Genomic DNA, 22,603 nt, shown 5'->3' on the forward strand with positions numbered 1-22,603 from the left:
GCAGGTTCTCTCTCGTTAATCGAATAATCGACTGCAATGCACTACGGAATTGAAGAAGCAACGCGACAACGCACGCTCCCTCCATCTTCAGGTTATAGGCATCCTCCTCTTAGCTTTTCATCCCTTATCAGCCCTGTTTAGCTTTCCTTTTCACGTCCGTGACCCGCGGCATTCTTGCTTGGTGACGTTCAATTCTGCCGTTATAAATGGCCCGAGAGAGAGAAAAAGGGAGTGGAGGGCAGCAATTTTCGCTAGTTTTCAGATAAGCCCGACCTCTCATCCGCTTCCAGTCTTCTTTTTTCCTTCGTCGGTCCCCTTTGATCTGCCGGAACGATATTCCCGCGCGAAAGAGGATATGCATGCATTGTCGCCGAGAGATTACACGCACGGCTGGATGGAGAGGAAAGTCAAATAAGCGCGAATTGTTAAACAACGAAATACCCGAACAGCTAATTTTATACTGTCGATGTAAAATAAATTAAAGTATCAGAGAAAAAAGTAAAGTATTGGTGAAGAAAAGTGAAATTTTTAGGCAAAATATCCCCAAGTACAATTGTATTAAAATATACAGTATATCGGACAAATAACGGAACTTCTTAAATAAAAAAAAATGAGTTATTTTACCAAAGTTATTTTTTTTTATTCAAACTACATCCCTTCCGCATCAATACATTTATGAAATCTTGAGATAGCTTGAAAAATTGAGATATTTAAATAAAGACTTCATTAAGTAATGTTCGCAGTAATATTTAATAACGGATCTTCTTTCTTTAATCATAAAATGTAATTAAGAATCTTCACGAGATTATTTTCTGAATTTTCCGCACTCGGAAGAGTTGAAAAAGTTTCACGGCGCTTTAGTAAAATAACGCTTTAGATTGCGATTCGTTGATTTGCCTCGAATCTAGGAAATTTCTTCTACACTTAATAACGAGACACTCGGCTAGGTAATAACGCGCGTACGTGCAAAATATTCTTTGTCCACTTTCCTTTCACGGGGCAGCTCAGCGAACAGATTAGCCCCAGGAAATTGCTTTAACGTGAAAGAAAGCGTACTTACTTTTGGATGATTCCGTTTCATGAGAAATGCCGTTAAATGAGAATTCTGATTAAATGCTACTTATTTCTGTAATGAGTTTCATTAAGACATTAAATGAAAACTCTGAAAGTTGGACATTGCAGTAGAACATAGTCAATTTTTAAATATTTTTTAATTAACAAAATTAATTCATTACTAAATTAAATTGCTACATTGATTAATTACTGCATTGCTACATTGTTTAATTTATAGAATACTAAATTGCTGAGTTACTAAATTATTAAATTTGTAAATTGCTGAATTAGTAAATGACCACATCATTAAATTTTCAAGTTGCTAAATTACTATGTTAATTAATTACTTCATTTCTAAAGTACCTTACTGACAAATTGTTGAATTAGTACTCTGCTAAATTAGTGAATTCCTAAACTTCTAAAATTGAAACCGAACTTTCTAATTTTCTAATTAAATATATTTGAAAACTTGAATATTAAAAAATGTGTAATTTCTGTTTCTATAAAAATCTATAAATTTTCTAATAGTTACATAAAAAGAAGCTTCAGATCTACATATAAAAAAAAGCAACAGATCTACATATAATAATTTTATCTCGAGGTTGACATTTTTGCCATCCCTTACGGTTCCATTTAGCCCCTCTCTGTAACGACTCCCGTAATTTACCAAATTTCTAGAGCCCGCCGTTCGGCTTTAATGTGGTTTCGTTTCAGTGCACCGCACGCTTCTGTCTCGACGGTTAATTACTCTCGGTAAAAAGAGCGCTATATTTCGAGTAGAACCGGCACAAAGCGTTATCACTTTTAATTACTCGTTTTCAGTCGTCCCTCTGTGATAACACGCCCTTTACCGCTAAACACGCCATGTCCATTTTCCTCGTACAGTCAAGAGCAAATCTAGCTTCCCTAGGGAAAATATGTCAACGATGCGGAAAGAGTCGATCGTTTTAGGAATTTGTGGTAGTCTGGAATTTTTGGGGAATAAAACATTTGGACGTGAGGAAATTTTGAGGTGGAGGGGCTGGAGAATGTAGGAATTCAAAGAGTTGGAAATTCAGGGATTTGGGAATTTAGGAATTTGGGAGTTTAAAGATTTGAAAATTTAGGAATTAGGGGAATTAGATAGTTGGGGATTTAGGAAGTTGAGAATTTAGGAATTTGGAAATTTAGGAAGTTGGGGATTTAGGGATTTGGGAATTTAGGAAGTGGGAATTTAGGGATCGGGGAATTTAGGAATTTGGGAATTTAGGAAGGGGGAATTTAGGGATCGGGGAATTTAGGAAGGGGGAATTTAAGGATCGGGGAATTTAGGAATTTGGGAATTTAGGAAGATGGGGATTCAGGGATTTGGGAATTTAGGAATTTGGGATAAAGATTTGAAAATTTAGGAATTTGGGAAATTAGAAAGTTGGGGATTTAGGAAGTTGAGAGTTTAGGAATTTGGAAATTTAGAAAGTTGGGGATTTAGGGATTTGGGAATTTAGGAAGTGGGAATTTAGGGATCGGGGAATTTAGGAATTTGGGAATTTAGGAAGTGGGAATTTAGGGATCGGGGAATTTAGGAAGATGGGGATTCAGGGATTTGGGAATTTAGGAATTTGGGATAATGATTTGAAAATTTAGGAATTTGGGGAATTAGAAAGTTGGGGATTTAGGAAGTTGAGAATTTAGGAATTTGGAAATTTAGGAAGTTGGGGATTTAGGGATTTGGGAATTTAGGAAGTGGGAATTTAGGGATCGGGGAATTTAGGAATTTGGGAATTTAGGAAATGGGAATTTAGGGATCGGGGAATTTAGGAATTTGGGAATTTAGGAAGATGGGAATTTAGGAAGTTGGGAATTTAGGAAGTTGGAAGTTTAAAGATTTGAAAATTTAGAAAGTTGGGGATTTAGGAAGTTGAGAATTTAGGAATTTGTAAATTTAGGAATTTAAGAATTTAAGAAGTTAGTGATTTAGGAAGTTAGGAATTTAAAAAGTTGGGAATTAAAGAATATGAAAGTCTGACATTTCACGTCAGACTTCACGTAATAATCCAGTAACGTGAAAAACTGAAAATTTGATAATTTACAAAGGGGACTTTAAATATAACAAATTCGAAATATTCAGAAATTTGTAAATTTCCATATTTACATGTGTCTCCTTATCTACGAGCTTGCACCCAGGTGTAGTCTGCAAAACTGTCGCGCTGACAACGGAAGATCTTTTAGCGTTAAAATGAAACGATGAGCCGCTGTAAAACAACAGGAAGACAGCGACAAATGTCCTCTGCAAATGTCTGATTAAACGAGGTGAAAACGCTGGGTCTTTAGTTCTTGCTGTTAGGGGCATTAGCGTCCGGTATAATTTTATTCGAACGATAACGCAGAAATGCAGTATTTAATTTTCATTTATTACAAAATGAGACAAGTTAAAATTTCGTTTAATTGCCTATTTTAGCAGAAACGGGCAGAAATTGCAAACCCATTTTTTATTGACAATTCAAGAAGCGAAAACAACCTCCAAAGACAGAAATGGAAAACCTCGTCTCAGTATCTTGAAAACTTTTTATACCACAAAAAAGAGTATAGGAAAATGTAAACGAAATTATAAAAATATTCAGAAAAAATTGATTTACATATATATAACCTCCTCTGAAGAGTTTTCTAAGAATTGTTTCAAATGTTCCAAACTTTCTTCCTTGAAATCAATAGTTTCAGACTTTTTTGGAACATTTTAGTAAACAACCGACGCCTTAGCAATTACTTAAGGAAACGTCCTTGACAACACACGTGTGGGAAAATTGGTTATACCACATAACGCAAAATGATTAACATTCGGAAAGTTCGGCTGTAAATAATCGATATAACCAATCAAAATGAATTATGCTACTATGGAAACAATAACAACGTTCCCGCGGGGAGAGATGGCGCCTGGTGGAAACATAACAATGAATATTATCTCGAACAAAGTTATAGCTGTTGAAAGTTATACGAATAAATCTACCGTTTCATCCCCGGCAACGAAATAGTAACAATTTAAAGTTGAATCAACATGTTTTTTCTATGCATACGTATCAACCGATGCGCGAGCTCAGCTTTCGAGCTTTGTTCCGACGGGGAAATTTGTTCTAGCAGAAAGTGACGAGTACATCGTGAAAAGCTGTTAATACCGTAGCTGCTGCTCACCAACGCACAGCTTGGAATGCAATCTATTATGTGGTCTTATTCCAGAGTACCTTCAGAATCCGGCATTATCTCTTCGCGACTGCCTTGAATATGAAGCCAGTTCATGCCAGACTGATTTCACGAATCATTTCATAACAGTGAATTAACCCTTTCAATTCCAGCCATTCATGTTCAACGATCGCGACACTGCAGCGAAAGAGATATTGGAATAGAACCAAGTAAAATAGAAGAAATTTAGGAAGTGACACTTTCAACGTTAACGATTGGGAACAATTTAACCGAATGGATCAATGAACCGAGAAATTTTACTGGGAAAGAAATTTATAATGCGTGGTGATTAATATTGGTACACGATCGGAAAAAATTCGCATTTTTTAAGGGCAGTGACTGAATACTGCAAGTATTTTTGGGGATTTTTCGAAATTGAGACTGTTCTTTGTATAATTCTTTATGCAACTTCCTAAATTCACAACTTTCTGAATTCCCAACTTCATAAATTCCCAAATCCCAAAACTCCCAAATTTCGCAGATTCCAAATTCCCTAGATTCCAAATTTCTTGGATCCCAAATTCCCCAAATTCCACTCACTCCAAATCTCAAATTCCCCAAATTCTACTCACCCCAAATCCCAAATTCCCCAAATTCCACTCACCCCAAATCCCAAATTTCCAAAATTCCACTTACCCCAAATTCCACTCACTCCAAATCTCAAATTCCCCAAATTCCACTCACCCCAAATCCCGAATTCCCCAAATCCCAAATTCCCTAAATCCCAAATTTCCCAAATTCCACTCACTCCAAATCTCAAATTCCCCAAATTCCACTCACCCCAAATCCTAAAATCCCCAAATTCCACTCACCCCAAATCCCAAATTCCCCAAATTCCACTCACCCCAAATCCCAAATTCCCCAAATCCCTAAGCTGCCAAATTCCTAAATTCCCAACTTCCTAAATTCCCATCTTCCTGAATCCCCATCTTCCTAACTTCCGAAATCCCAAAACTCCCAAATTCCTAAATTCCCAAATCCCTACCTCACAAATTCCCTATATCTCAAAATCTGTATTCCTCCATCCTCAGTCCACATCCTCGTGTCTACAGATTCACCGAAAAATATTGAAATTACGCAAACGACTCATATCCATAGGTTACAATCTTTCCAACTTCGTGTCACGGCTTGGAAGTTTCGTAACTCGATATATAAGTATACGCCGTACCAATTGCACCAATTTACGTTTCACCGGCAACAAATATTCGTAGCTGCCGGAAGCACGATGCTGTTCAACGAAAGCATAATGATCCAAACAGCGCGAAAACTTAATCCTCCAACGACCGAAACTTTGGAACTAACTTCGAACACGAAATTGCAGTACGCTTCCTGTTGCCAAATGATGCTCTAAGGATTAGCCTGGTTACACCGAGCAATCTTCATAATAATTGTCACGACAGTTGTCTTCTTGCTACGGTGTTATAGAATTTTTTGCAATTTACGGCCGACCTCGTGGGACACTAACATTCATGTTATTACTGTTTCGTCAGGCGGCCATATTTACAACTTCCTACTAGTGGCGCTCTCTTAGTAGTCACGTGGGAGTTCACACTGGGTCTCACCTCGAGATTTCTGTGATGCGAGAGACGAGAGTTTGGTCAATTTTTTCGTTTTAAATGATGGAATTCTTAATGAAATATGTGATAGATTCATATGGTCAAATGGATTATTCTTAATAAAATATTTGGTAGATTCGTATGAAAGTGCATACTAGTGGCGCTCTCTTACTAGTCACGTGGGAGTTCACACTAGGTCTCACCTCGAGATTTCTGTGATGCGAGAGACGAGAGTTTGGTCAATTTTTTCATTTTAAATTGTTAAATTCTTAATAAAATATGTGATAGATTCATATGGTCATGTGGTTAAATTCTTAATAGAATATTTGATAAATTCATATGAAGGTTAACTGTCACCCACATGTGTTTCTCAGTTGAAGTACATCTTTGTTATTGTAGAATTTTCATTACTGTCTTTGAAACAATTAAACAGCGCTCAAACAGAAATTACATAGACAATTAAATTTTTGAAGCAATTCCGTAGAAACCATTAAACCTTAACAAATGTTGTAATTTAAAAGAAGCATATATAGATCGTTTGACTGCTTTAGTGGTTTCGGTGTTAAAGAGCAACGTAATAAGTTCACCTGTAGAAGAACCGTTAAGAGAACGGTAATAAATTAACGATGCTTCAACACTCGGACTTACTGTTGAAAATCCTCTTTGCTTAATTCCGAGGGCCGTGAACCCAATCCTCGAGAATGATTTAATTAGGACGTTCAATTAGAACACATCAACGGCTGCCCCTTTCGAAATTGCTGAACCACTCGAACGCGGCAGACCTTATTTCTCTATTTCCGTCGCTTTTCTGTGTCACGGAACGCGAACAATTATTTCTCGTATCCGCGAAAGATCATGGTAAACCGCGGGCCTGGCTTCGTGAATATCACGTGCGCTCGCGTCAGAAAGTGAAACACGCAACTACATTATACGTATGGCAGTGATTTTCATGAAATATTCAATATCTCATCGGCCAAAACGATTAACACACTGTCACGGGAACACGGAAAATTACGTAATCCCCGACATTAGCGGTAATACGTCCGACCGTGTCGATTAATGTTCCTCAACGTGTGCTTTCCAGCTCATCATCGCGATTTCGACGAATTGATGCTTCGTTTTACCCTTAATTAAAGAACTACAATTTTCATGCGCTCTCGTACAATGCGATTTAAAGTAATGCGCTCTATAATTGATTTTAATTATTCTTCTTCGGAATGTTCAATTTTGGGTATTCGACGTGGGTGGAAATCGAATGAAAATTTATTTCATTTTAGAGATATTTCATTTTGTATGCGGGTACCTCGAGTAACACGGTTTATTGGTGCCGTGTTGGTCGAAAGTAGGTTAGGTTTCAATTTTTCAATTCTTCGATTTGGCAATTTTTCCATTTTTCAATTTTTCAATTTTTCAATTTTTCAATTTCTCGATTTTTCAATTCCACAATTTTTCAATTTTCCAATTTTTCGATTTTTCAATTCCATAATTTTTCGATTCCTTGATTTTTCAATTTCTCTATTTTTCTATTTTTCTATTTTTCAATTCTTCAATTCTTAAATTTTTCCATTCTTCAATTCTTCAATTCTTCCATTCTTCAATTCTTCAATTCTTCAGTTCCTCAATTCCTCAATTCTTCAATTCTTCAATTCTTCAATTCTTCAATTCTCCCATTTTTCAATTCTTCAATTCTTCAATTTATATAAATATTCCTATTTTTAGTATTTCAATTACTTTACCAATATCCCAGAAGCCAAAATAAACCAAAAATGCAACTTTCCATCACAGTAAATGATTCTAAAATTTGACAAACAAACCATCGCATAAAAATAATATTTTCATTCCAACAGCAAAGTTTTAAGAAAATGAACTAGCTCTTTGCACCACGTATTTTTATTAGCAACTCTAAAAGCTTTCCCTACAATTTACATTTTTATTTAGATGGTAATCGAGCTTAACCCGTTGTTTCAATATATTACACGATCGTAAATTTATCTCGCTGCAATTCTGCAAAACTACTTTCAGGTTCTACGTTTTTAGTTTAATGAAATTAACATTGCGAAGCTGCTGCTGTATTCATTAGAACGTTCGAATCGAATACGCTGCGACAAAATAGGGCAACCGCCTTTGGAGACAAAAAAAATAGTGACGTAATGAAAGTATTATACAAATGCAAAGTTTCTGTATTTTCTAGGAAATGCTGTTTTAATTCAATTGCTGTGTTGAAGATAAAATTAAATAAAAAATTAAGTGAAATGAAAATTAGGGAAGGAATAATTCTCTGAAAATTTTCCTATATTCCTAAGGACTCGAAAACCTGAGAATTTATAAATTTATGGAGACATTTTGAAAATTGGAAATTCAGAGATTTCATAATTTAAAGATTTGGAAATTTAAAGAAATTATAAAATACACAGTATGGCTACAAAATCAAATAACTTTGCATAAAAAAAATTAATTTTAACAAAATAACTAATTCTCTTTTTATTTAAAGAGTTTCTTTAGTTTTCGAACATACTGTGATGGGTTCACAGTTTTCATAAAGTTTCAGTTCAATAATGATATGTAACTTTCTTCATAGCTCAAATATCGATCAAAGCAAAACTGTTGAATCACTTGAGCTTGTGCAAACGACAAGCCGAATTTCCCTGTTCAGACATACCTACTCCCGAATAAATTTTCCAACGGATCACCAATCGCCTCGACTGTTCCTTCAATAGCTATTGGTAATACGTTATTTTGATTTTCGAGCAGGCATGAAATATGCATCATTTTCGTTCATGCATTCGGTCTCTTTTCCTTCGTGCATGAAGAGTCAAATATTGGCCACTGGCCAATTTCATTTCGCGCGAACAATGTGCCGTTTCGATTTTCAAATAGTAATAAAATACAGATTTATGTGGGTGGCCTCTTTTGGACGGTGCCGGATCTAAATCATCGAGAAATTTTTCATGTTAGAAATACGCGGTCGAATTTTCAATTTTGTTGTTCATGCGATATGTACAAATATTCTACGTCACCATAGCAAGATAAATATTTCTCATAATATTTTCGAATATACGATGAAAAATTTGTACTATACGTTCATTAGAAATTATTTTCTTTTTGATGTCATTTTTCAAAATATTTGTAATTGGTCATATGTAGCTACTGTGCAAAACAAATGTACTTTTTGTAAAAAAAAATTAGTTTGTAAAAGTAGAAAAATGTTTGATGAATTTTTCTGATATAAAATGACTTACTAATCCAACAAGAATACAAATTTTTCTAATTTTCCTACGAATTAAAATTTTGTAAAATATTTATAAAGTTTGTCCAAATTTTCCTAATTTTACTACCCTATTTATTCTCACCGTTCATTTAAACGCGAAAGTTTAACGGCTCATGTTACACAGCAGATTTAGAACACAATACAAGATTAATATGCAATAACTTAGACATAGAGCTTACATAACGGAAGATCATTAAACTTTCATCACGCTCCTTTTAGAAACACAGGTCACATACTCAGATAACTTTCCCTTCCCCGGAGTAGCTATAAAAATACTCCGGCTTATAATAAACTGCACTTCTATTCTTCTTCTCTGGAAAATCAATTTTATCTCGAGATTATGCAAGGTGCTCTACGTGTACAACGTTACGTAAGAAGGCCGATAGCAAGGTTAGAACAAAAAGAGGCTCGTTGTGCATAAGAATCTCTCTGAAGGAGCAATGTCTCCTCTCGAGTCGTTTAATAGGTTAACTGCGGAATTTAATTCCTAAATTCTTCTGTATTTGTTGTACACAATTTTTTTTGCAATTCGATCAGTAAATATTTCTAAAGATGTACCGTGCCACAAGATGAGCTTTTGGAATTTAGACGCATAAATCTGCTACTGAATCGCGTCTTGTGAATGCTTCAACTATTATGCAGCAAGAAACGATAGCATTCGTATGCTCGCAATTTAGAAATAAGAGCATAGTTTCTGTATTATACAACCCCCTTGCCATATGATTTATTCAGTCGCGTCAGTCGAAACCTCAACTACAATATTAAAACAGTTTCAACTTTATTATAATTTACTTCTCAATTTTTTTGCAACTCGATCATTAAATCTTTCCGAAGATGTAGCAGCAGAATTGTCTGCCAATGTTCGATGGTAAGGGAATACGTGACCGAGGGACGAAAATGATACGCAAATGAAAACTGTCTGGTCAACTCGAACTTTCCCGGGATCGCTGTGAAACCTTGAAGTTTCACGACGAAGACCAGAACCCGCGTTTTCATCACAAAACTTGAACGCTGATTATACTCGCTGCTCAAGTTATGGAATCGAGTTAAAGTAATTTATGGGAGAGGAGTATTGACCGTGGCATGGAGTCCAAGAAGTCGAGTACAATATGGAGGCTGATTTTTCTCGATCCACAACCGGTGTATCGTTACAGGAAATATTAATTAAACCTCTCAAAAGCAGCATTTTCCCTGAGTCATCTCCGAATTTTTTTATGAGAGATAAAAATTGAGAGCAACTCTGAAGTGTGACCTGACAATATGTTATTTAACACCGGACAAATGATGTCGGGTTAATTGTGATGCAACCTTGTAAAATCATTTAAAAGTAGACAATGACTACAGTGTAATATATCAATTTTTAACTACAAGTTCACGTAGTAATAAATAATTATATTTATACTGTGAAATTTAGTTTGGAAAATTTCTCAGGGGATGCATAAAATGATGCATGTCAAACAAAGGGTAAATATTATAAATGTTACGAAATAAAGCAGAATGAGTAAAGATTTTTATTAGATAATTTAATTTGTTAAACTGCGCCATAACAAAATAAAGTTTAAAATTGATGTGTATAGTCAATTGCAACTGAAATTGAATTTGGATTATTGTTATCACAATGATTTACGGTTTTTTCAGCAGAAGCAATTGTCAACCGATTGTCACACACATGTGTGTATTATAATGAAACGCTAACATGTTAATTGCTACAGCGAAAACTGTTACGTGTACCATAACAGTAATTGTAATTACAGAAAATACTTGTATATGAATCGTTTCATTTTTTAATTTAAGCTTCCCTGCTGCGTGTAATTAACACTGATGACCGCACATACTGTGCGTTCGAATTTGTAAGCTTGGATTGTTCCTTGTTAAACATAACGGGAGATTATTAGTGGAATTATGTTTTAAAATTGCGTTGTGAAAATAGTTCTCAAATTGTAATTAGTATAATGATACAAGAAATTAAGGATCACCATTGATAACGTGGATATGCACGGCTATGTGTTAAGGGTGTAATGAGCACCATTTTTAACTGAAAATAAAAGTAACACGAGAAAACGTCTACTGTTACAATTTTTTAATTTTTAATGACTACATAAATTTGATACTTTGCAAATTTCTCAAATTTCTAGACTTATATGCCTCTAAATAAATATTTTTATAAAAATAATATATTGGTGCAGAATTAATAACACATAGATTTCAAAGAAGCTAAGGTTGAGATTAAACCAAGACATTTCAAGTGATTGAAGATGCCATGCAATAAACACTAACTTTATAGACTTATAGCTTTATAGCTACTTTCTGTTTAAAAATAAAATACGACGATAAACATAGTATAATATAGTTAACATACATAAAATCACCTTAATTTCTCTAGTTAAAAATAAGAAATACAATTTGTCTTAACAGGTCAAGCCAAAACACTTTGAAAACAGTTTTTCACATCGAACGAGAACCACTAAAAGATCAGGTTCCAAGCTAACGGATATATTACAGATTTTCGCGTCGTCTCCTCGTTTCGCTTGGCTCGCAATCAGAAAAGCGTCGCGACGGACCGATCGATGCGTTCTTTTGTCGCGAAAGCTCCTCTCCTTTCTTTCGCTTTCTTTCACCCGCCTTCCATACCGCATCTCCGCCTACCCTCCACCAAACGCAAGTGAATCAAAACGAAAAGAAAAAAGAGGAAGAAAAGAAGGGAGACACAAGGGCGAAACGAGGCGCGAGAAGGGAAAAAAAAGCACCGTTGATATCAAGAGCTTGGTAATCGCCACTCGGAGACCTTGCTACAAACGCACCCCAGTTACTCAAGAACCTACTCGGCTCTTCTGCGCCTGCAAAACGTTTTATCTAGATCGCTAACCTTCGATCACGCTTCCCTGCACCGTTTACATCGAGGAGGGTGCGATGTTTTGTCTACGGTTTCTTCCGTTCGGTGTACGGACATAGGCACTTGGATCTGATCAGAGATAAAATTCGGCGCGTGGAGATACAGCGCGTGGAAATATGGCGCGTGGAAATTACGGAGTGTGGAGTTATGGCGCGTAGAAATTTCGGTGCGTGGAAATTTCGGCGCGTGAAAATACGGCGGGTAGAATTATGGTGCGTGGGAATGCAACGCGTGGAAATTACGGAGCGTGGAGTTATGGCGCGTACAAAATTACGGCGCGTAAAAATTTCGGTGCGTGGAATTATGGCGCGTAGAAATTTCGGCGCGTGAAAATACGGCGCGTGGGAATTTCGGCGCGTGGAAATACAGAGCATGGAAATTACGGAGCGTGGAGTTATGGCGCGTAAAAATTTCGGTGCGTGGAAATACAGCGCGTGGAAATTACGGAGCGTGGAATTATGGCGCGTGGGAATTACGGCGCGTAGAAATTTCGGAGCGTGGAATTATGGCGCGTGGGAATTACGGCGCGTGGGAATTACGGCGGGTGGAAATACAGTGCGTGGAGATACAGCGCGTGGAAAGTACGGAGAGTGGAGTTATGGCGCGTAAAAATTTCGGCGCGTGGAATTATGGCGCATGAAAATACGGCGCGTGGAAATTACATCGCGTGGAAATACAGCGCGTGGAAATTACGGAGTGAAAAATCATATTTACTACTTATAATAAATATAAAAAGTAAGATTTCGAAATCCTGGAACTGGGAAGAGGATTTAAAAATCATGGAAGTAAGAGGATAACAATTTTTGAACTTGAAAGCCCTGAAACATTTTTTAATTTGAAACTAAGAGGATTTAGAAATTTCTTGAAACTCAGATACAAGAAATTTTCTACGTTGAGTAAGAAGATTTGAAACCTAGTAACCATAAGATTTAAAAGTGCAAATGAAAATTGGACTTGAAAGTTTCAAACTTTCTGAACGTGAGATTGGAGGATATGAAGTTATCGAAACAGCGTTATTTTCCTGTAATCACGTACGAATTTCTGAACCGTAAAGAACCCCGACAGAAATTGTCCAGCTCGGAAAACAGCGGCTGTATTAAATTGGTAGCACAAATTGAATCTCAAGCTTGCACAATGGAGTCAAAATAATACAATCAAGTTCACTTCACGAAACACGAGATTATTCCGAACAATGGAGCCCGTTTTCCGGCGCTATCAATGACGTTATATTGTTAAGGACATTTTTCAACCAATTGAGTTGGGCTACCGAATTTTCTGCGTAGTCAATGAAAATGAACCCGGCCATCGAACCACAATCGAATGCTTTCGGCAAGAGCTGCATCAATTGCAGAGTTTGCGATTATTTTCCGGTTTTTCTATTTTCATGCAGTATTTGAAATGACAGAGAAACGATGATGATTTTAATACAGTAATACATAACAGTTTTCTAAAAATACGAAGATAGTTTATATAATTGCAATTGTGCAACGTTTAGTATAACAAAATACGTGTTTCCTCGTTATTAGAACGACGCTAAATAATAGATAAGCTCTATGTCGAACTATGCATCACGTCGAAACTACCCCTACAATATCTCAACTTCCACGTGTAGAATGTGCAGCTTCATCGTTAAATTCAGAAATAAATATACATCACTCTTAGTATATTATCAAAGGTAAATTTCAATATAAAAGTAGCTATCGTAATTTAACGAACTGCCGTATTTTTACAGAAAATTATCTTCGATCGCGTACAAAAAACGTATTTTTATAATTCAACACTACTGCAATATAACATTACAATTTATACTTATTGGACACAGAGAACCGTATAACTTTGCAATTTATATTAATTGCGTACGGAAAAACGTATAAATTTGTAATTTATAGTAATTGCACAGAGAACATTTAACTGCGATTCAAAGCTACTGCACAGAAAAAAACGTATAACTTTATAGCTCGAACTTATTTCGTGATGAGCTGCGTAACTGAAATTTTAAATTGTGGATCGTGTAATTTTGCTATTTTAAATTATAGATCATGTTATTTTGTGATATTAAATTAAAAGTCATATAATTTTGTGATGTTAAATTACAGATCGTATAATTTTGCAATTTTAAATTACAGATCATGTAATTTTGTGATATTAAATTACAGGTCATATAATTTTGTGATGTTAAATTACAGATCATATTTTGCAATTTTAAATTACAGATCATGAGAGAGCGACAGCTTCAAGCCTAAATAAAATTTATATTCCTTAATATAAATTACTTGGAAATTACGGAGTGTGGAGTTATGGAGCGTGAAAATTACGAAGCGTGGAATTATGGCGCGTAGAAATTACGGCGCGTGGAATTATGGCGCGTGGGAATTACGGCGCATGGAAATACAGCGTGTGGAAATTACGAAGCGTGGAATTATGGCGCGCGAAAATTACGGTGCGTGGTATTATGGCACGTGGAATTATGGCGCGTAGAAATTTCGACGCGTGGAAATACGGCGCGTAGAAATTACGAAGCGTGGAATTATGGCGCGTGGGAATTACGACGCGTGGAAATACAGCGCGTGGAAATTACGGAGCGTGGAATTATGGCGCGTGAAAATTACGGTGTGTGGTATTATGGAGCGTGGAATTATGGCGCGTAGAAATACAATGCGTGGAAATACGGCGCGTAGAAATTACGAAGCGTGGAATTATGGCGCGTGGGAATTACGGAGCGTGGAATTATGGCGCGTGGAAATTACGGTGTGTGGTATTATAGAGCGTGGAATTATGGCGCGTAGAAATTTCGACGCGTAGAAATACAATGCGTGGAAATACGGCGCGTAGAAATACAATGCGTGGAAATACGGCGCGTAGAAATTACGGAGCGTGGAATTATGGCGCGTGGGAATTACGGCGCGTGGAATTATGGCACGTAAAAATTACGGAGCGTGGAATTATGGTGCGTGGGAATTACGGAGCGTGGAATTATGGCGCGTAGAAATTACGGAACGTGGAATTATGGTGCGTGGAAATTTCGCCGCGTGAAAATACAGCGCGTAGAAATTACGGAATGATGGACCTATCGCCTAATCTAAAGTACTAAAAATATAACACAATAACATAGGTGTCATCTTTATTGCCATCCTTCATAATTAAACAAGAATTATTCTCTACTATAATTATAAGCTACTGTCCGCGTTCACAATAGCTGTTTTATGACAACAAATTGCTATCATGCTATTTCATCACTGTGTAATTACACGGTTGTGTAACTATCGATGCAATCTCGATTATCTATACTTGATTAATTGCTTTTAACATGGAAAGCAATTTTTGACGCATAATAGTGATTGCATTATCTGAATTGTCTCAAACTCACACCCGTATAAAGCTTTTCAGCTCTAATAACTTATCTTGCATAAATGAAACTGTGAATTTTTAACAACTTTCAATGGAGATAAAGCTCACTACCCTGATTTATATTTTACAAAGGAAATAATATTGCGGAAGGAAGAGACGTGAGAAAATTTTGTTGTCAAAGCTTTTTCTAACACCACGTGTCACGAAGATCCAAACTGACAGAGTCTGTCAAGTTAAGCCCCTACGTGCACTGTCTGCAGACACTAGACTCTTCTCTTGATAATACAATTTTCTTTAACACCTTTATCTCGACACCACCTTAAACCCTAAGTAAAATTAACATCCTAGCACCCTCGCCATGAAGAGAATCTTAACTGAGGAACTTAGAAAGGGTCAGGGTAAGAGCTGCTGTGAAGGGTATTAAATATCTTACTTAGGACACTAATGATATCATTGTAACAGTACTTTTGGTTACAACAATTTTTAGTAGCTACTCATTTTCGTGTACAATTTATAGTAATACTGGATAGTGGTCAGTGTCATCATTTTCTAAATTTTCTGAACTTTCTAAAGTTTCTAAACTTTCAAATTAATACATTTCTAAATTCTTATTTTTTTAAATTCATGAATTTCCAAAATTCTGTACTTCTAAATAACTAACTTTGAGAATTTATGAACGTGAAATATGAAAGTTCGAGAATTTGAGAATTTGAAGAATTGAAAAATTGAAGAACTGAAAAATTGAAAGACTGAAAAATTGAAGGACTGAAAAATTGAAAACTTGAAGAATTGAAGAATTAAAGAATTGAAAAATTGAAAAATTGAAAAATTGAAAAATGGAAGAATTGAAAAATTGAAAAATTTACAATCTAAAAATCTAAAAATCTATAAATCTAAAAATCTAAAAATCCAAAAATCCAAAAATCTAAAGATCCAAAAATCTAAAAATCCAAAAATCTAAAAATCCAAAAATCTAAAAATCCAAAAATCTAAAAACTTGAAATTTCTAAATTACCAAATTACCTAAACCAAAATTAATAACCATCGAAATTACCTAACAATTTCCTAACTTCCCAACCTCGTGCCACCAACCTAACTTTCCAAATTACCCAGAATAAGAATATATAAACGTCCAAGCAACCCATAATCTAACTTCCTAAATTGATAAATTCCACTCGGCCGCACCCTGTACATTACACATAAGCTGTTGAACGAGCACTCGAGCTCCACTGATACAATAAAAACAGTAATAGCAACCGCTAATAAAAGTACGATTATCAAGAAGCATGAAGTACCTACAGTAACTTCTGACCCTAATCGTTTCCATAAAGATAAATGCGTTAAAAGTTTCACTTGACGTTTCGCGTGCAAAGAGGCACTTTGGTTATCGTGTAAAATTATGCGCGCTATGGCGTGTATACGCTGTTTAACGTTCAAGTTCAGCCTCGATAAGGCTCTATTTTCGAGTGAATTTCTTATCTAAACGTGATTTCAACCCGGAAAATTGCGGAGCAATTAGATAAAGAGCGTTTAAGTAATATCCTTTTGACAACTGAATTATGGGAAAGAAAAAATTATTGGGATTTTAGGAATGTCGATCGAATTAGAAGACATATATTCAATTGTATTTCGTATCTCATGAATTTATGGGTTACTAAATTATTTATAGAACATTTATTTTTTAATTATTTCAGGTAATACTTAATAGTATTACAACTATTCAGTTGTGGTTAGTCACTGATTATATTTCTCATTGTCAAGGGATGATTATTTAGAGAAGACACATAGTCGAAAAATCAGTAAAACATAATTTTTCTTTCTACATTATACAAAGGACCTGTTTTATAAAATAGGGATTTATATCTTAAAATCATATGTGAAAATGAAAGTTGCACTCAATGCTTTTATTGTCGACAGACAGCACTTTTTAGTTGAAGACTTTGACGAATTCTTTTAAGTCAAACTCATTTCTATTATTAATCGCTAATATTGTACTATGAGTGACACTGAATAAAATACTTTTTAACAACAGTAAAAAATTGTTTCGAATTAAAATGGCGAAAGTAAATCACCTTCAAAAGGATTAAAATTACGTATAATAGGATATTGTATATTGAATTCCTTGAATATTGTATCAAGGAACAGATCCGAAAAATAAATCCTATGATAAGTTACAGTCAGTGTGCAAAGTAATGTGAGAAAGAAAATGGGACTCACCACGAGGAGGTTTGGGCACATAGAGGTTCAAATATAGGCAGTCTTCGCTCTGGTTGGCCAGCAACGGCGCTAGCCTCTCGAGATAGGCGCGTTTGTTCCGTGGCTGGCTCGGGTCTGGTTTCGGTGGTTTCTGGGGGCACGCGGGTGGCATGGTGTCCGCCACTTTGATATCTCTCCATGGGGTCGGTGTGACCGGTGGCATGTATCGCAGGGCTCCGATCGGCGGCGTGGCGTACGGGACCCCATAATAAGTCTCGACGGACGTCGAGGATCTGGCTTCGACGCCTCGTAAAGTGCCGTATCTCGTTCTAACCGTCCTCGTGCTGTACTTCTGGCTGCCCGCGAGCGCCTCTGCCCCGACGGAGCACCAATGTCCGCACAAAAGTCCGAGGAACACGACGATCGTCGCCAAACACTTTTTCGATCTGTCGCCGCGTTGCTCGAGCCCTTCGTTCCACTCACCCCCGCCGCTTGTCGCACTTCCGTCGCCACAGACACCGCATCCGTTCCCAAAAACATCCCCCGACAGATGAACCTCGATATCGAGAGACCCGCGCCGTTCGTAACCGTTCGTTTCCGGCCAAAGGCACCGCTGGTACACCGGAGTAGAATGTCGGACACGAGCATCGTGGAAGATGAACGATCGTTTAAAACTATTGTCCAAGGGTGGCAGCCCTTCGATAGGGTAGAGAGGCGAGAGGTTTTTCCTCTTCCTCTTCCTCGGAGATGAGGAGGAGGACGTCCGCATCGCGTCACGCCGCCGCGGACTGGCCCCTCCGGGCCCCGCATCTGTGGGGCCCTCCTGCTAAACGACGTCCCTCTCTTTCGTCTCTTGCACCGCTTTTATCTTTCGCCGAGAAGCTCTCCTCCTTGGATCCTTCCGACGCCTTCCTCTCCTTTGATCTCCCTCTCTTCTTCGAACTCCCTGCTATTTTCTCTACCTTGCAACTCGCTGCGTTCGATTTCCGATACTTGTCCCTGCCCTCCCGATTCTTAATCTCTCCGCGCACTTTATCCCTAACCGGCTCCCGATACGCGTGCAGCCCGCAGCTCTTCTCTCTGCTCTCGATCGTTAAACCGTTCCTCGTCAACACAACAGATATCGGTGCTAACGCGCTGATCGACTTTAAAGCTCTCAGTTCCATCCTCGAGGACGTACGTCAGCAACGAGTTTCCGTGTTGACCGGAACTCGTCGTTTCTTCTGGCTTTCGTCGTTTCCGTCGTTCGTGCGATCAACGACGAGCACAAGTCGACGTCAGCGAATGATCTTGAGGAAAGCATCGGCGACGTGGGTACGAATCGAGGGTCTCTGTTGCCAACCCCTTTGGAGACCGAACGGCTTACGGGGATTCTAGCTGCCTTTGACTATCTTTACCCGGAGGGAAATTGTTTCGAAGTACCGTCAACTATTCAGGATACTGCCAGTTCTCCAGATGATTCGTTTATGCTGGATTTTAATCTAGTCATCAATTCCTTAGTTTTATGTTGATAGGTGATTATAGTTTTCTGTGGTAGCTTATCTGGAACAGAAAGGAAATTCGATGCAATGTTTATAAATTTAATACTTGTGCAAGAATTATTTATCTTAAAATATGACATACAACAAGATTTTTTAAATGTGAAAACTGAATCAATTTGACTGGCAGATCTTCATACAGCTATGATATATGAAAGCCACATGTATGAAACGTGTCATACAGTCATGTAACCTATGAGATCCACTGTCTGTAGATGTTGATTTTGTATATAAACATTCTCTGTCTTATAATAAAACTTGTTTGTATCAATCAGTAAAGTAAATGTACCATATGTGATCATTGTATGATTAATTCTGATATACTAAATAATTTTCATTAAAATGTTTGAGTGGATTATATTGGTAATATTTTAAGCTTTTGGTTACAATTGAGCAGAGTCTGTTGAAAAGTTAAATTATAAATTCTTCATGCGAAAGCAAATAAAAGAGTCCATTCATCGTTTTTAGATATCAAGTGACTGAATATTGCGTGTCTGTTAATGGACAATACTAAGCTGTATTTAAACGAGTAAAAATCCAGCCCATTCATATCGATCAAATTTTTACATATTTCAACGAATTTTAAACTTCAAATTGATGCGTTATAAGCACCCTTTTGCAACATTTTTGTATCCATTTTCATCAGACTTTTGATGTTTCAAAATCGATTTGACTTTTGCACGTCGTGATTACACAATATAAAAATTAATAAAATATGTCAAAGTAGAAAAATATCAGGAAAGATTTATTTTGAAAAAGTATTTCATTGGAAAATGTTTATGAAGCGTGGAGAAATGAACGAATTTATAAATAAGCATTGTAAAATTGCTTTATTCCAGACATAATGTAATTGCACATTTGTCACATTTTGCATCAGCGGAACCACTTTGCATGCACAAAACGAATTTACATTTATAAAATTTATACTTCACTTGCAAATTGCAAATGAATTTTCAATTGTTTTATGAACGTTTATTTGTTAAGCAAAACAGTTTGCCTTTCGTTGTGAATTTTCATATTTGTTTTTACTGAATGCATATTTTGTGCGTACACCTTTATAAAAACATATTGTTTCTATAAAATACTGTTTATATAAATATAGTAATTTTGATGTAAATATAGTAATTTGTCTTTAGGCTTTTGGCAATCCACATTCTAACAGCATCGAAAACTTTGGAATTTCCACAAAATAAATAGAAAGATTTCCCATCCAAATCCGTAACAAATTCAAATGCGATTTCACGGGAAACACAACGAGGAAGTAATCGTATAATAACATTAAAATCTGGCCGGGAAAACTAACCTATCCCGTTGTTTCTACAGACGTTAAACGAGCTTTTTCAGTCCACCGGGAATTACGTCGGCAACTCAATTTGTAACATGTTCCGTTTCGAGGTCACGAATGACACGAAACCCCCGATAGTACCCAACCGAAATCTACCGGGATTGTGAGAATTCCAAATTTCCCAATTTGTGGGCCGCTTTAAACGCGATCCTTCGGTAGTTTCATCCGTATAATCCAAGTACGCTTCGACAACTCCCTTCTCCGATGGGAATCGAAGCGGAAGGAAATTACCAAACATTACCTGGGTGAAGGTAATTACAATACACACATTTGCCCATTCGTCTGCGAAAACGGATTAATCTCGCGAATTTCGGATAATTTGTTAAATACAACCGTAACGAATCTCTGCGCCATATTCGTGCGACGGTGTCTTATAGAGGTTAGGTTAGGCTAGAGGGACTTGATAGACATCGACTGATCGAAAGAATTATTTTATTTTTAAAAAATAATGAAGTACAATTAACTAGCTATTGTATGAATTCTTGCAAATTCGGTGTAATTTATTAAATGCAACTATACTCCCTCCATAAGTAGCGATTTCAGTATCATATTAATATGTGGAGGGTGTCTTATTTAGGCTAGGTGCCTTGACATCTGACAGTCTGATAAAAATAATTTTTACCTTATTTTTAGAAAACAGAAATTTTACAACTAACTGTCTGTTGCATGATTTTTTCAATTTCAAACAAAAGTACATTTTGAACAAATAATAGTGAAAAATGTGTGAGAAATATTTTGGCAGAATTTATTAAAAAAAAAGAATGATATATTACAAGTTTGCACCACTGAAGTACAGTAAAAAATAAAAATGATAAATAATATGAAATGTTTTTAAAAATGTGCTATTTATTTCTATTTCACAGAATATGCACATTTCTTGGTACATTATTTTATGCCATATTTGCAGCAGAATGTAAAACAGAGTTAATTAGGCTGGTTTGTACTGAACACAATGGATGTTGAAGTTTTATTTAATATTAAAACATGCTTTTAATGTGTTTCTTATTCATAATGGAAATTTCTGAAACTACTGAAAATACTGAGAATATTAAACCAAGCCGTGAGCAATTTTAAAAATGTTTCTAAAAGATATTATTATGTGACTCTATTTATTTATAAAACATTCGAACTCTGCGTTAATATTAGAGAAATATTTCATACTCCCATGAAACGTATTTTATTAATCAACATGTGTTTACTATGTGTCCACCTAAATATGTTCTAAAATAAAGAACAAAATATCCGCACCTAAAAATCAGAGAAAATGGCGTCTTATAAATCTGCAGCGAGTAACGAAATAAATAAGAGCAATGAAAAAGCTGTTAAATAAAGAACGTAAGATTGTCCTAAAAAGAAAGTATCATTAAAAGTTCATACACGTATCACGCGAGAATGATCATCGATACTCCGCAGAACCGATCAAATTTCAAGATGCAATAATACCGAAACGATTGATCGTTTGCGTGAAGCACGAACGTATTTGTCGACCAAACGGTGCAGTTAAACTTACGAACGTTCACCTCGATAAAAATTTATACGGCTAATGCCCGTCTCTTAAAGTTTAAGGGTCATTCGCGTCGTACGAAAATTTATAGAACGATCACCGCAGCTAAACGACGTTCATTTTCAATTCCATTCGAAAGAAACATCATCCGCGGAAAGAGCCCCGAAGGATTCAAATCCTGCAGTACGATCAAACTGTAAACGCGACGGGCAAGAATCTAACTACTTGCTGATTCGTCGCCTATCAGAGGCTTCCATCGACGGAAGTTGGCCGGTGTCGTTGAGGCTTTGCAACTTCAAAAGAGGATCAAAGTGTCGCCGGATTACGCGTCAGATTCGAGGCGACGAGTATCTGTCCGTTGTGCCCTCGACTCCTATTGGCCGAGATATCGATAACCATCACCGGGACGAGTAGGACAAGAAATAAGAGAAAGAGGGGAAGGATGAAGAGTAGTTCGTGGCGAAATTAAATTCCTAGCTCGCACTAATTGCAGGGGACGAGCAGGCCGATTAATAATACCGACCAGCCAACTTCCAAGCTGGCGCTATCGATCCTCGAGGAATTATCGAGATGCGGATGATGACAACCGTGATAGGATTCGTGAACTTTTCTATTGAAATAACGGGGATGGAAGCCGCTAATGACTCTTCTGTAGCTTTTGATGGAGGGTGGGTCGGATTTTAGGGGAT

At 36.7% G+C, this 22,603-nt stretch overlaps 1 protein-coding gene across 2 annotated transcripts in view; it reads right to left on the reverse strand.

The window, feature by feature from the left end:
* Nucleotides 1-22,603, reverse strand: part of LOC100876541 (neuroligin-1) — a 78,871-nt gene that overhangs the window by 43,518 nt on the left and 12,750 nt on the right. For both annotated transcript variants that reach the window (XM_076535647.1, XM_076535646.1), the window contains one exon: nucleotides 17,549-19,069. In XM_076535647.1, the coding sequence (XP_076391762.1) occupies nucleotides 17,549-18,296 (748 nt within the window). In that variant the 5' untranslated portion in view covers nucleotides 18,297-19,069. The remainder of the gene's footprint in view (nucleotides 1-17,548; nucleotides 19,070-22,603) is intronic.

The sequence above is a fragment of the Megachile rotundata genome, chromosome 9 (assembly GCF_050947335.1).
Source record: "Megachile rotundata isolate GNS110a chromosome 9, iyMegRotu1, whole genome shotgun sequence".
In the NCBI taxonomy this organism is placed as follows: domain Eukaryota; kingdom Metazoa; phylum Arthropoda; class Insecta; order Hymenoptera; family Megachilidae; genus Megachile; species Megachile rotundata.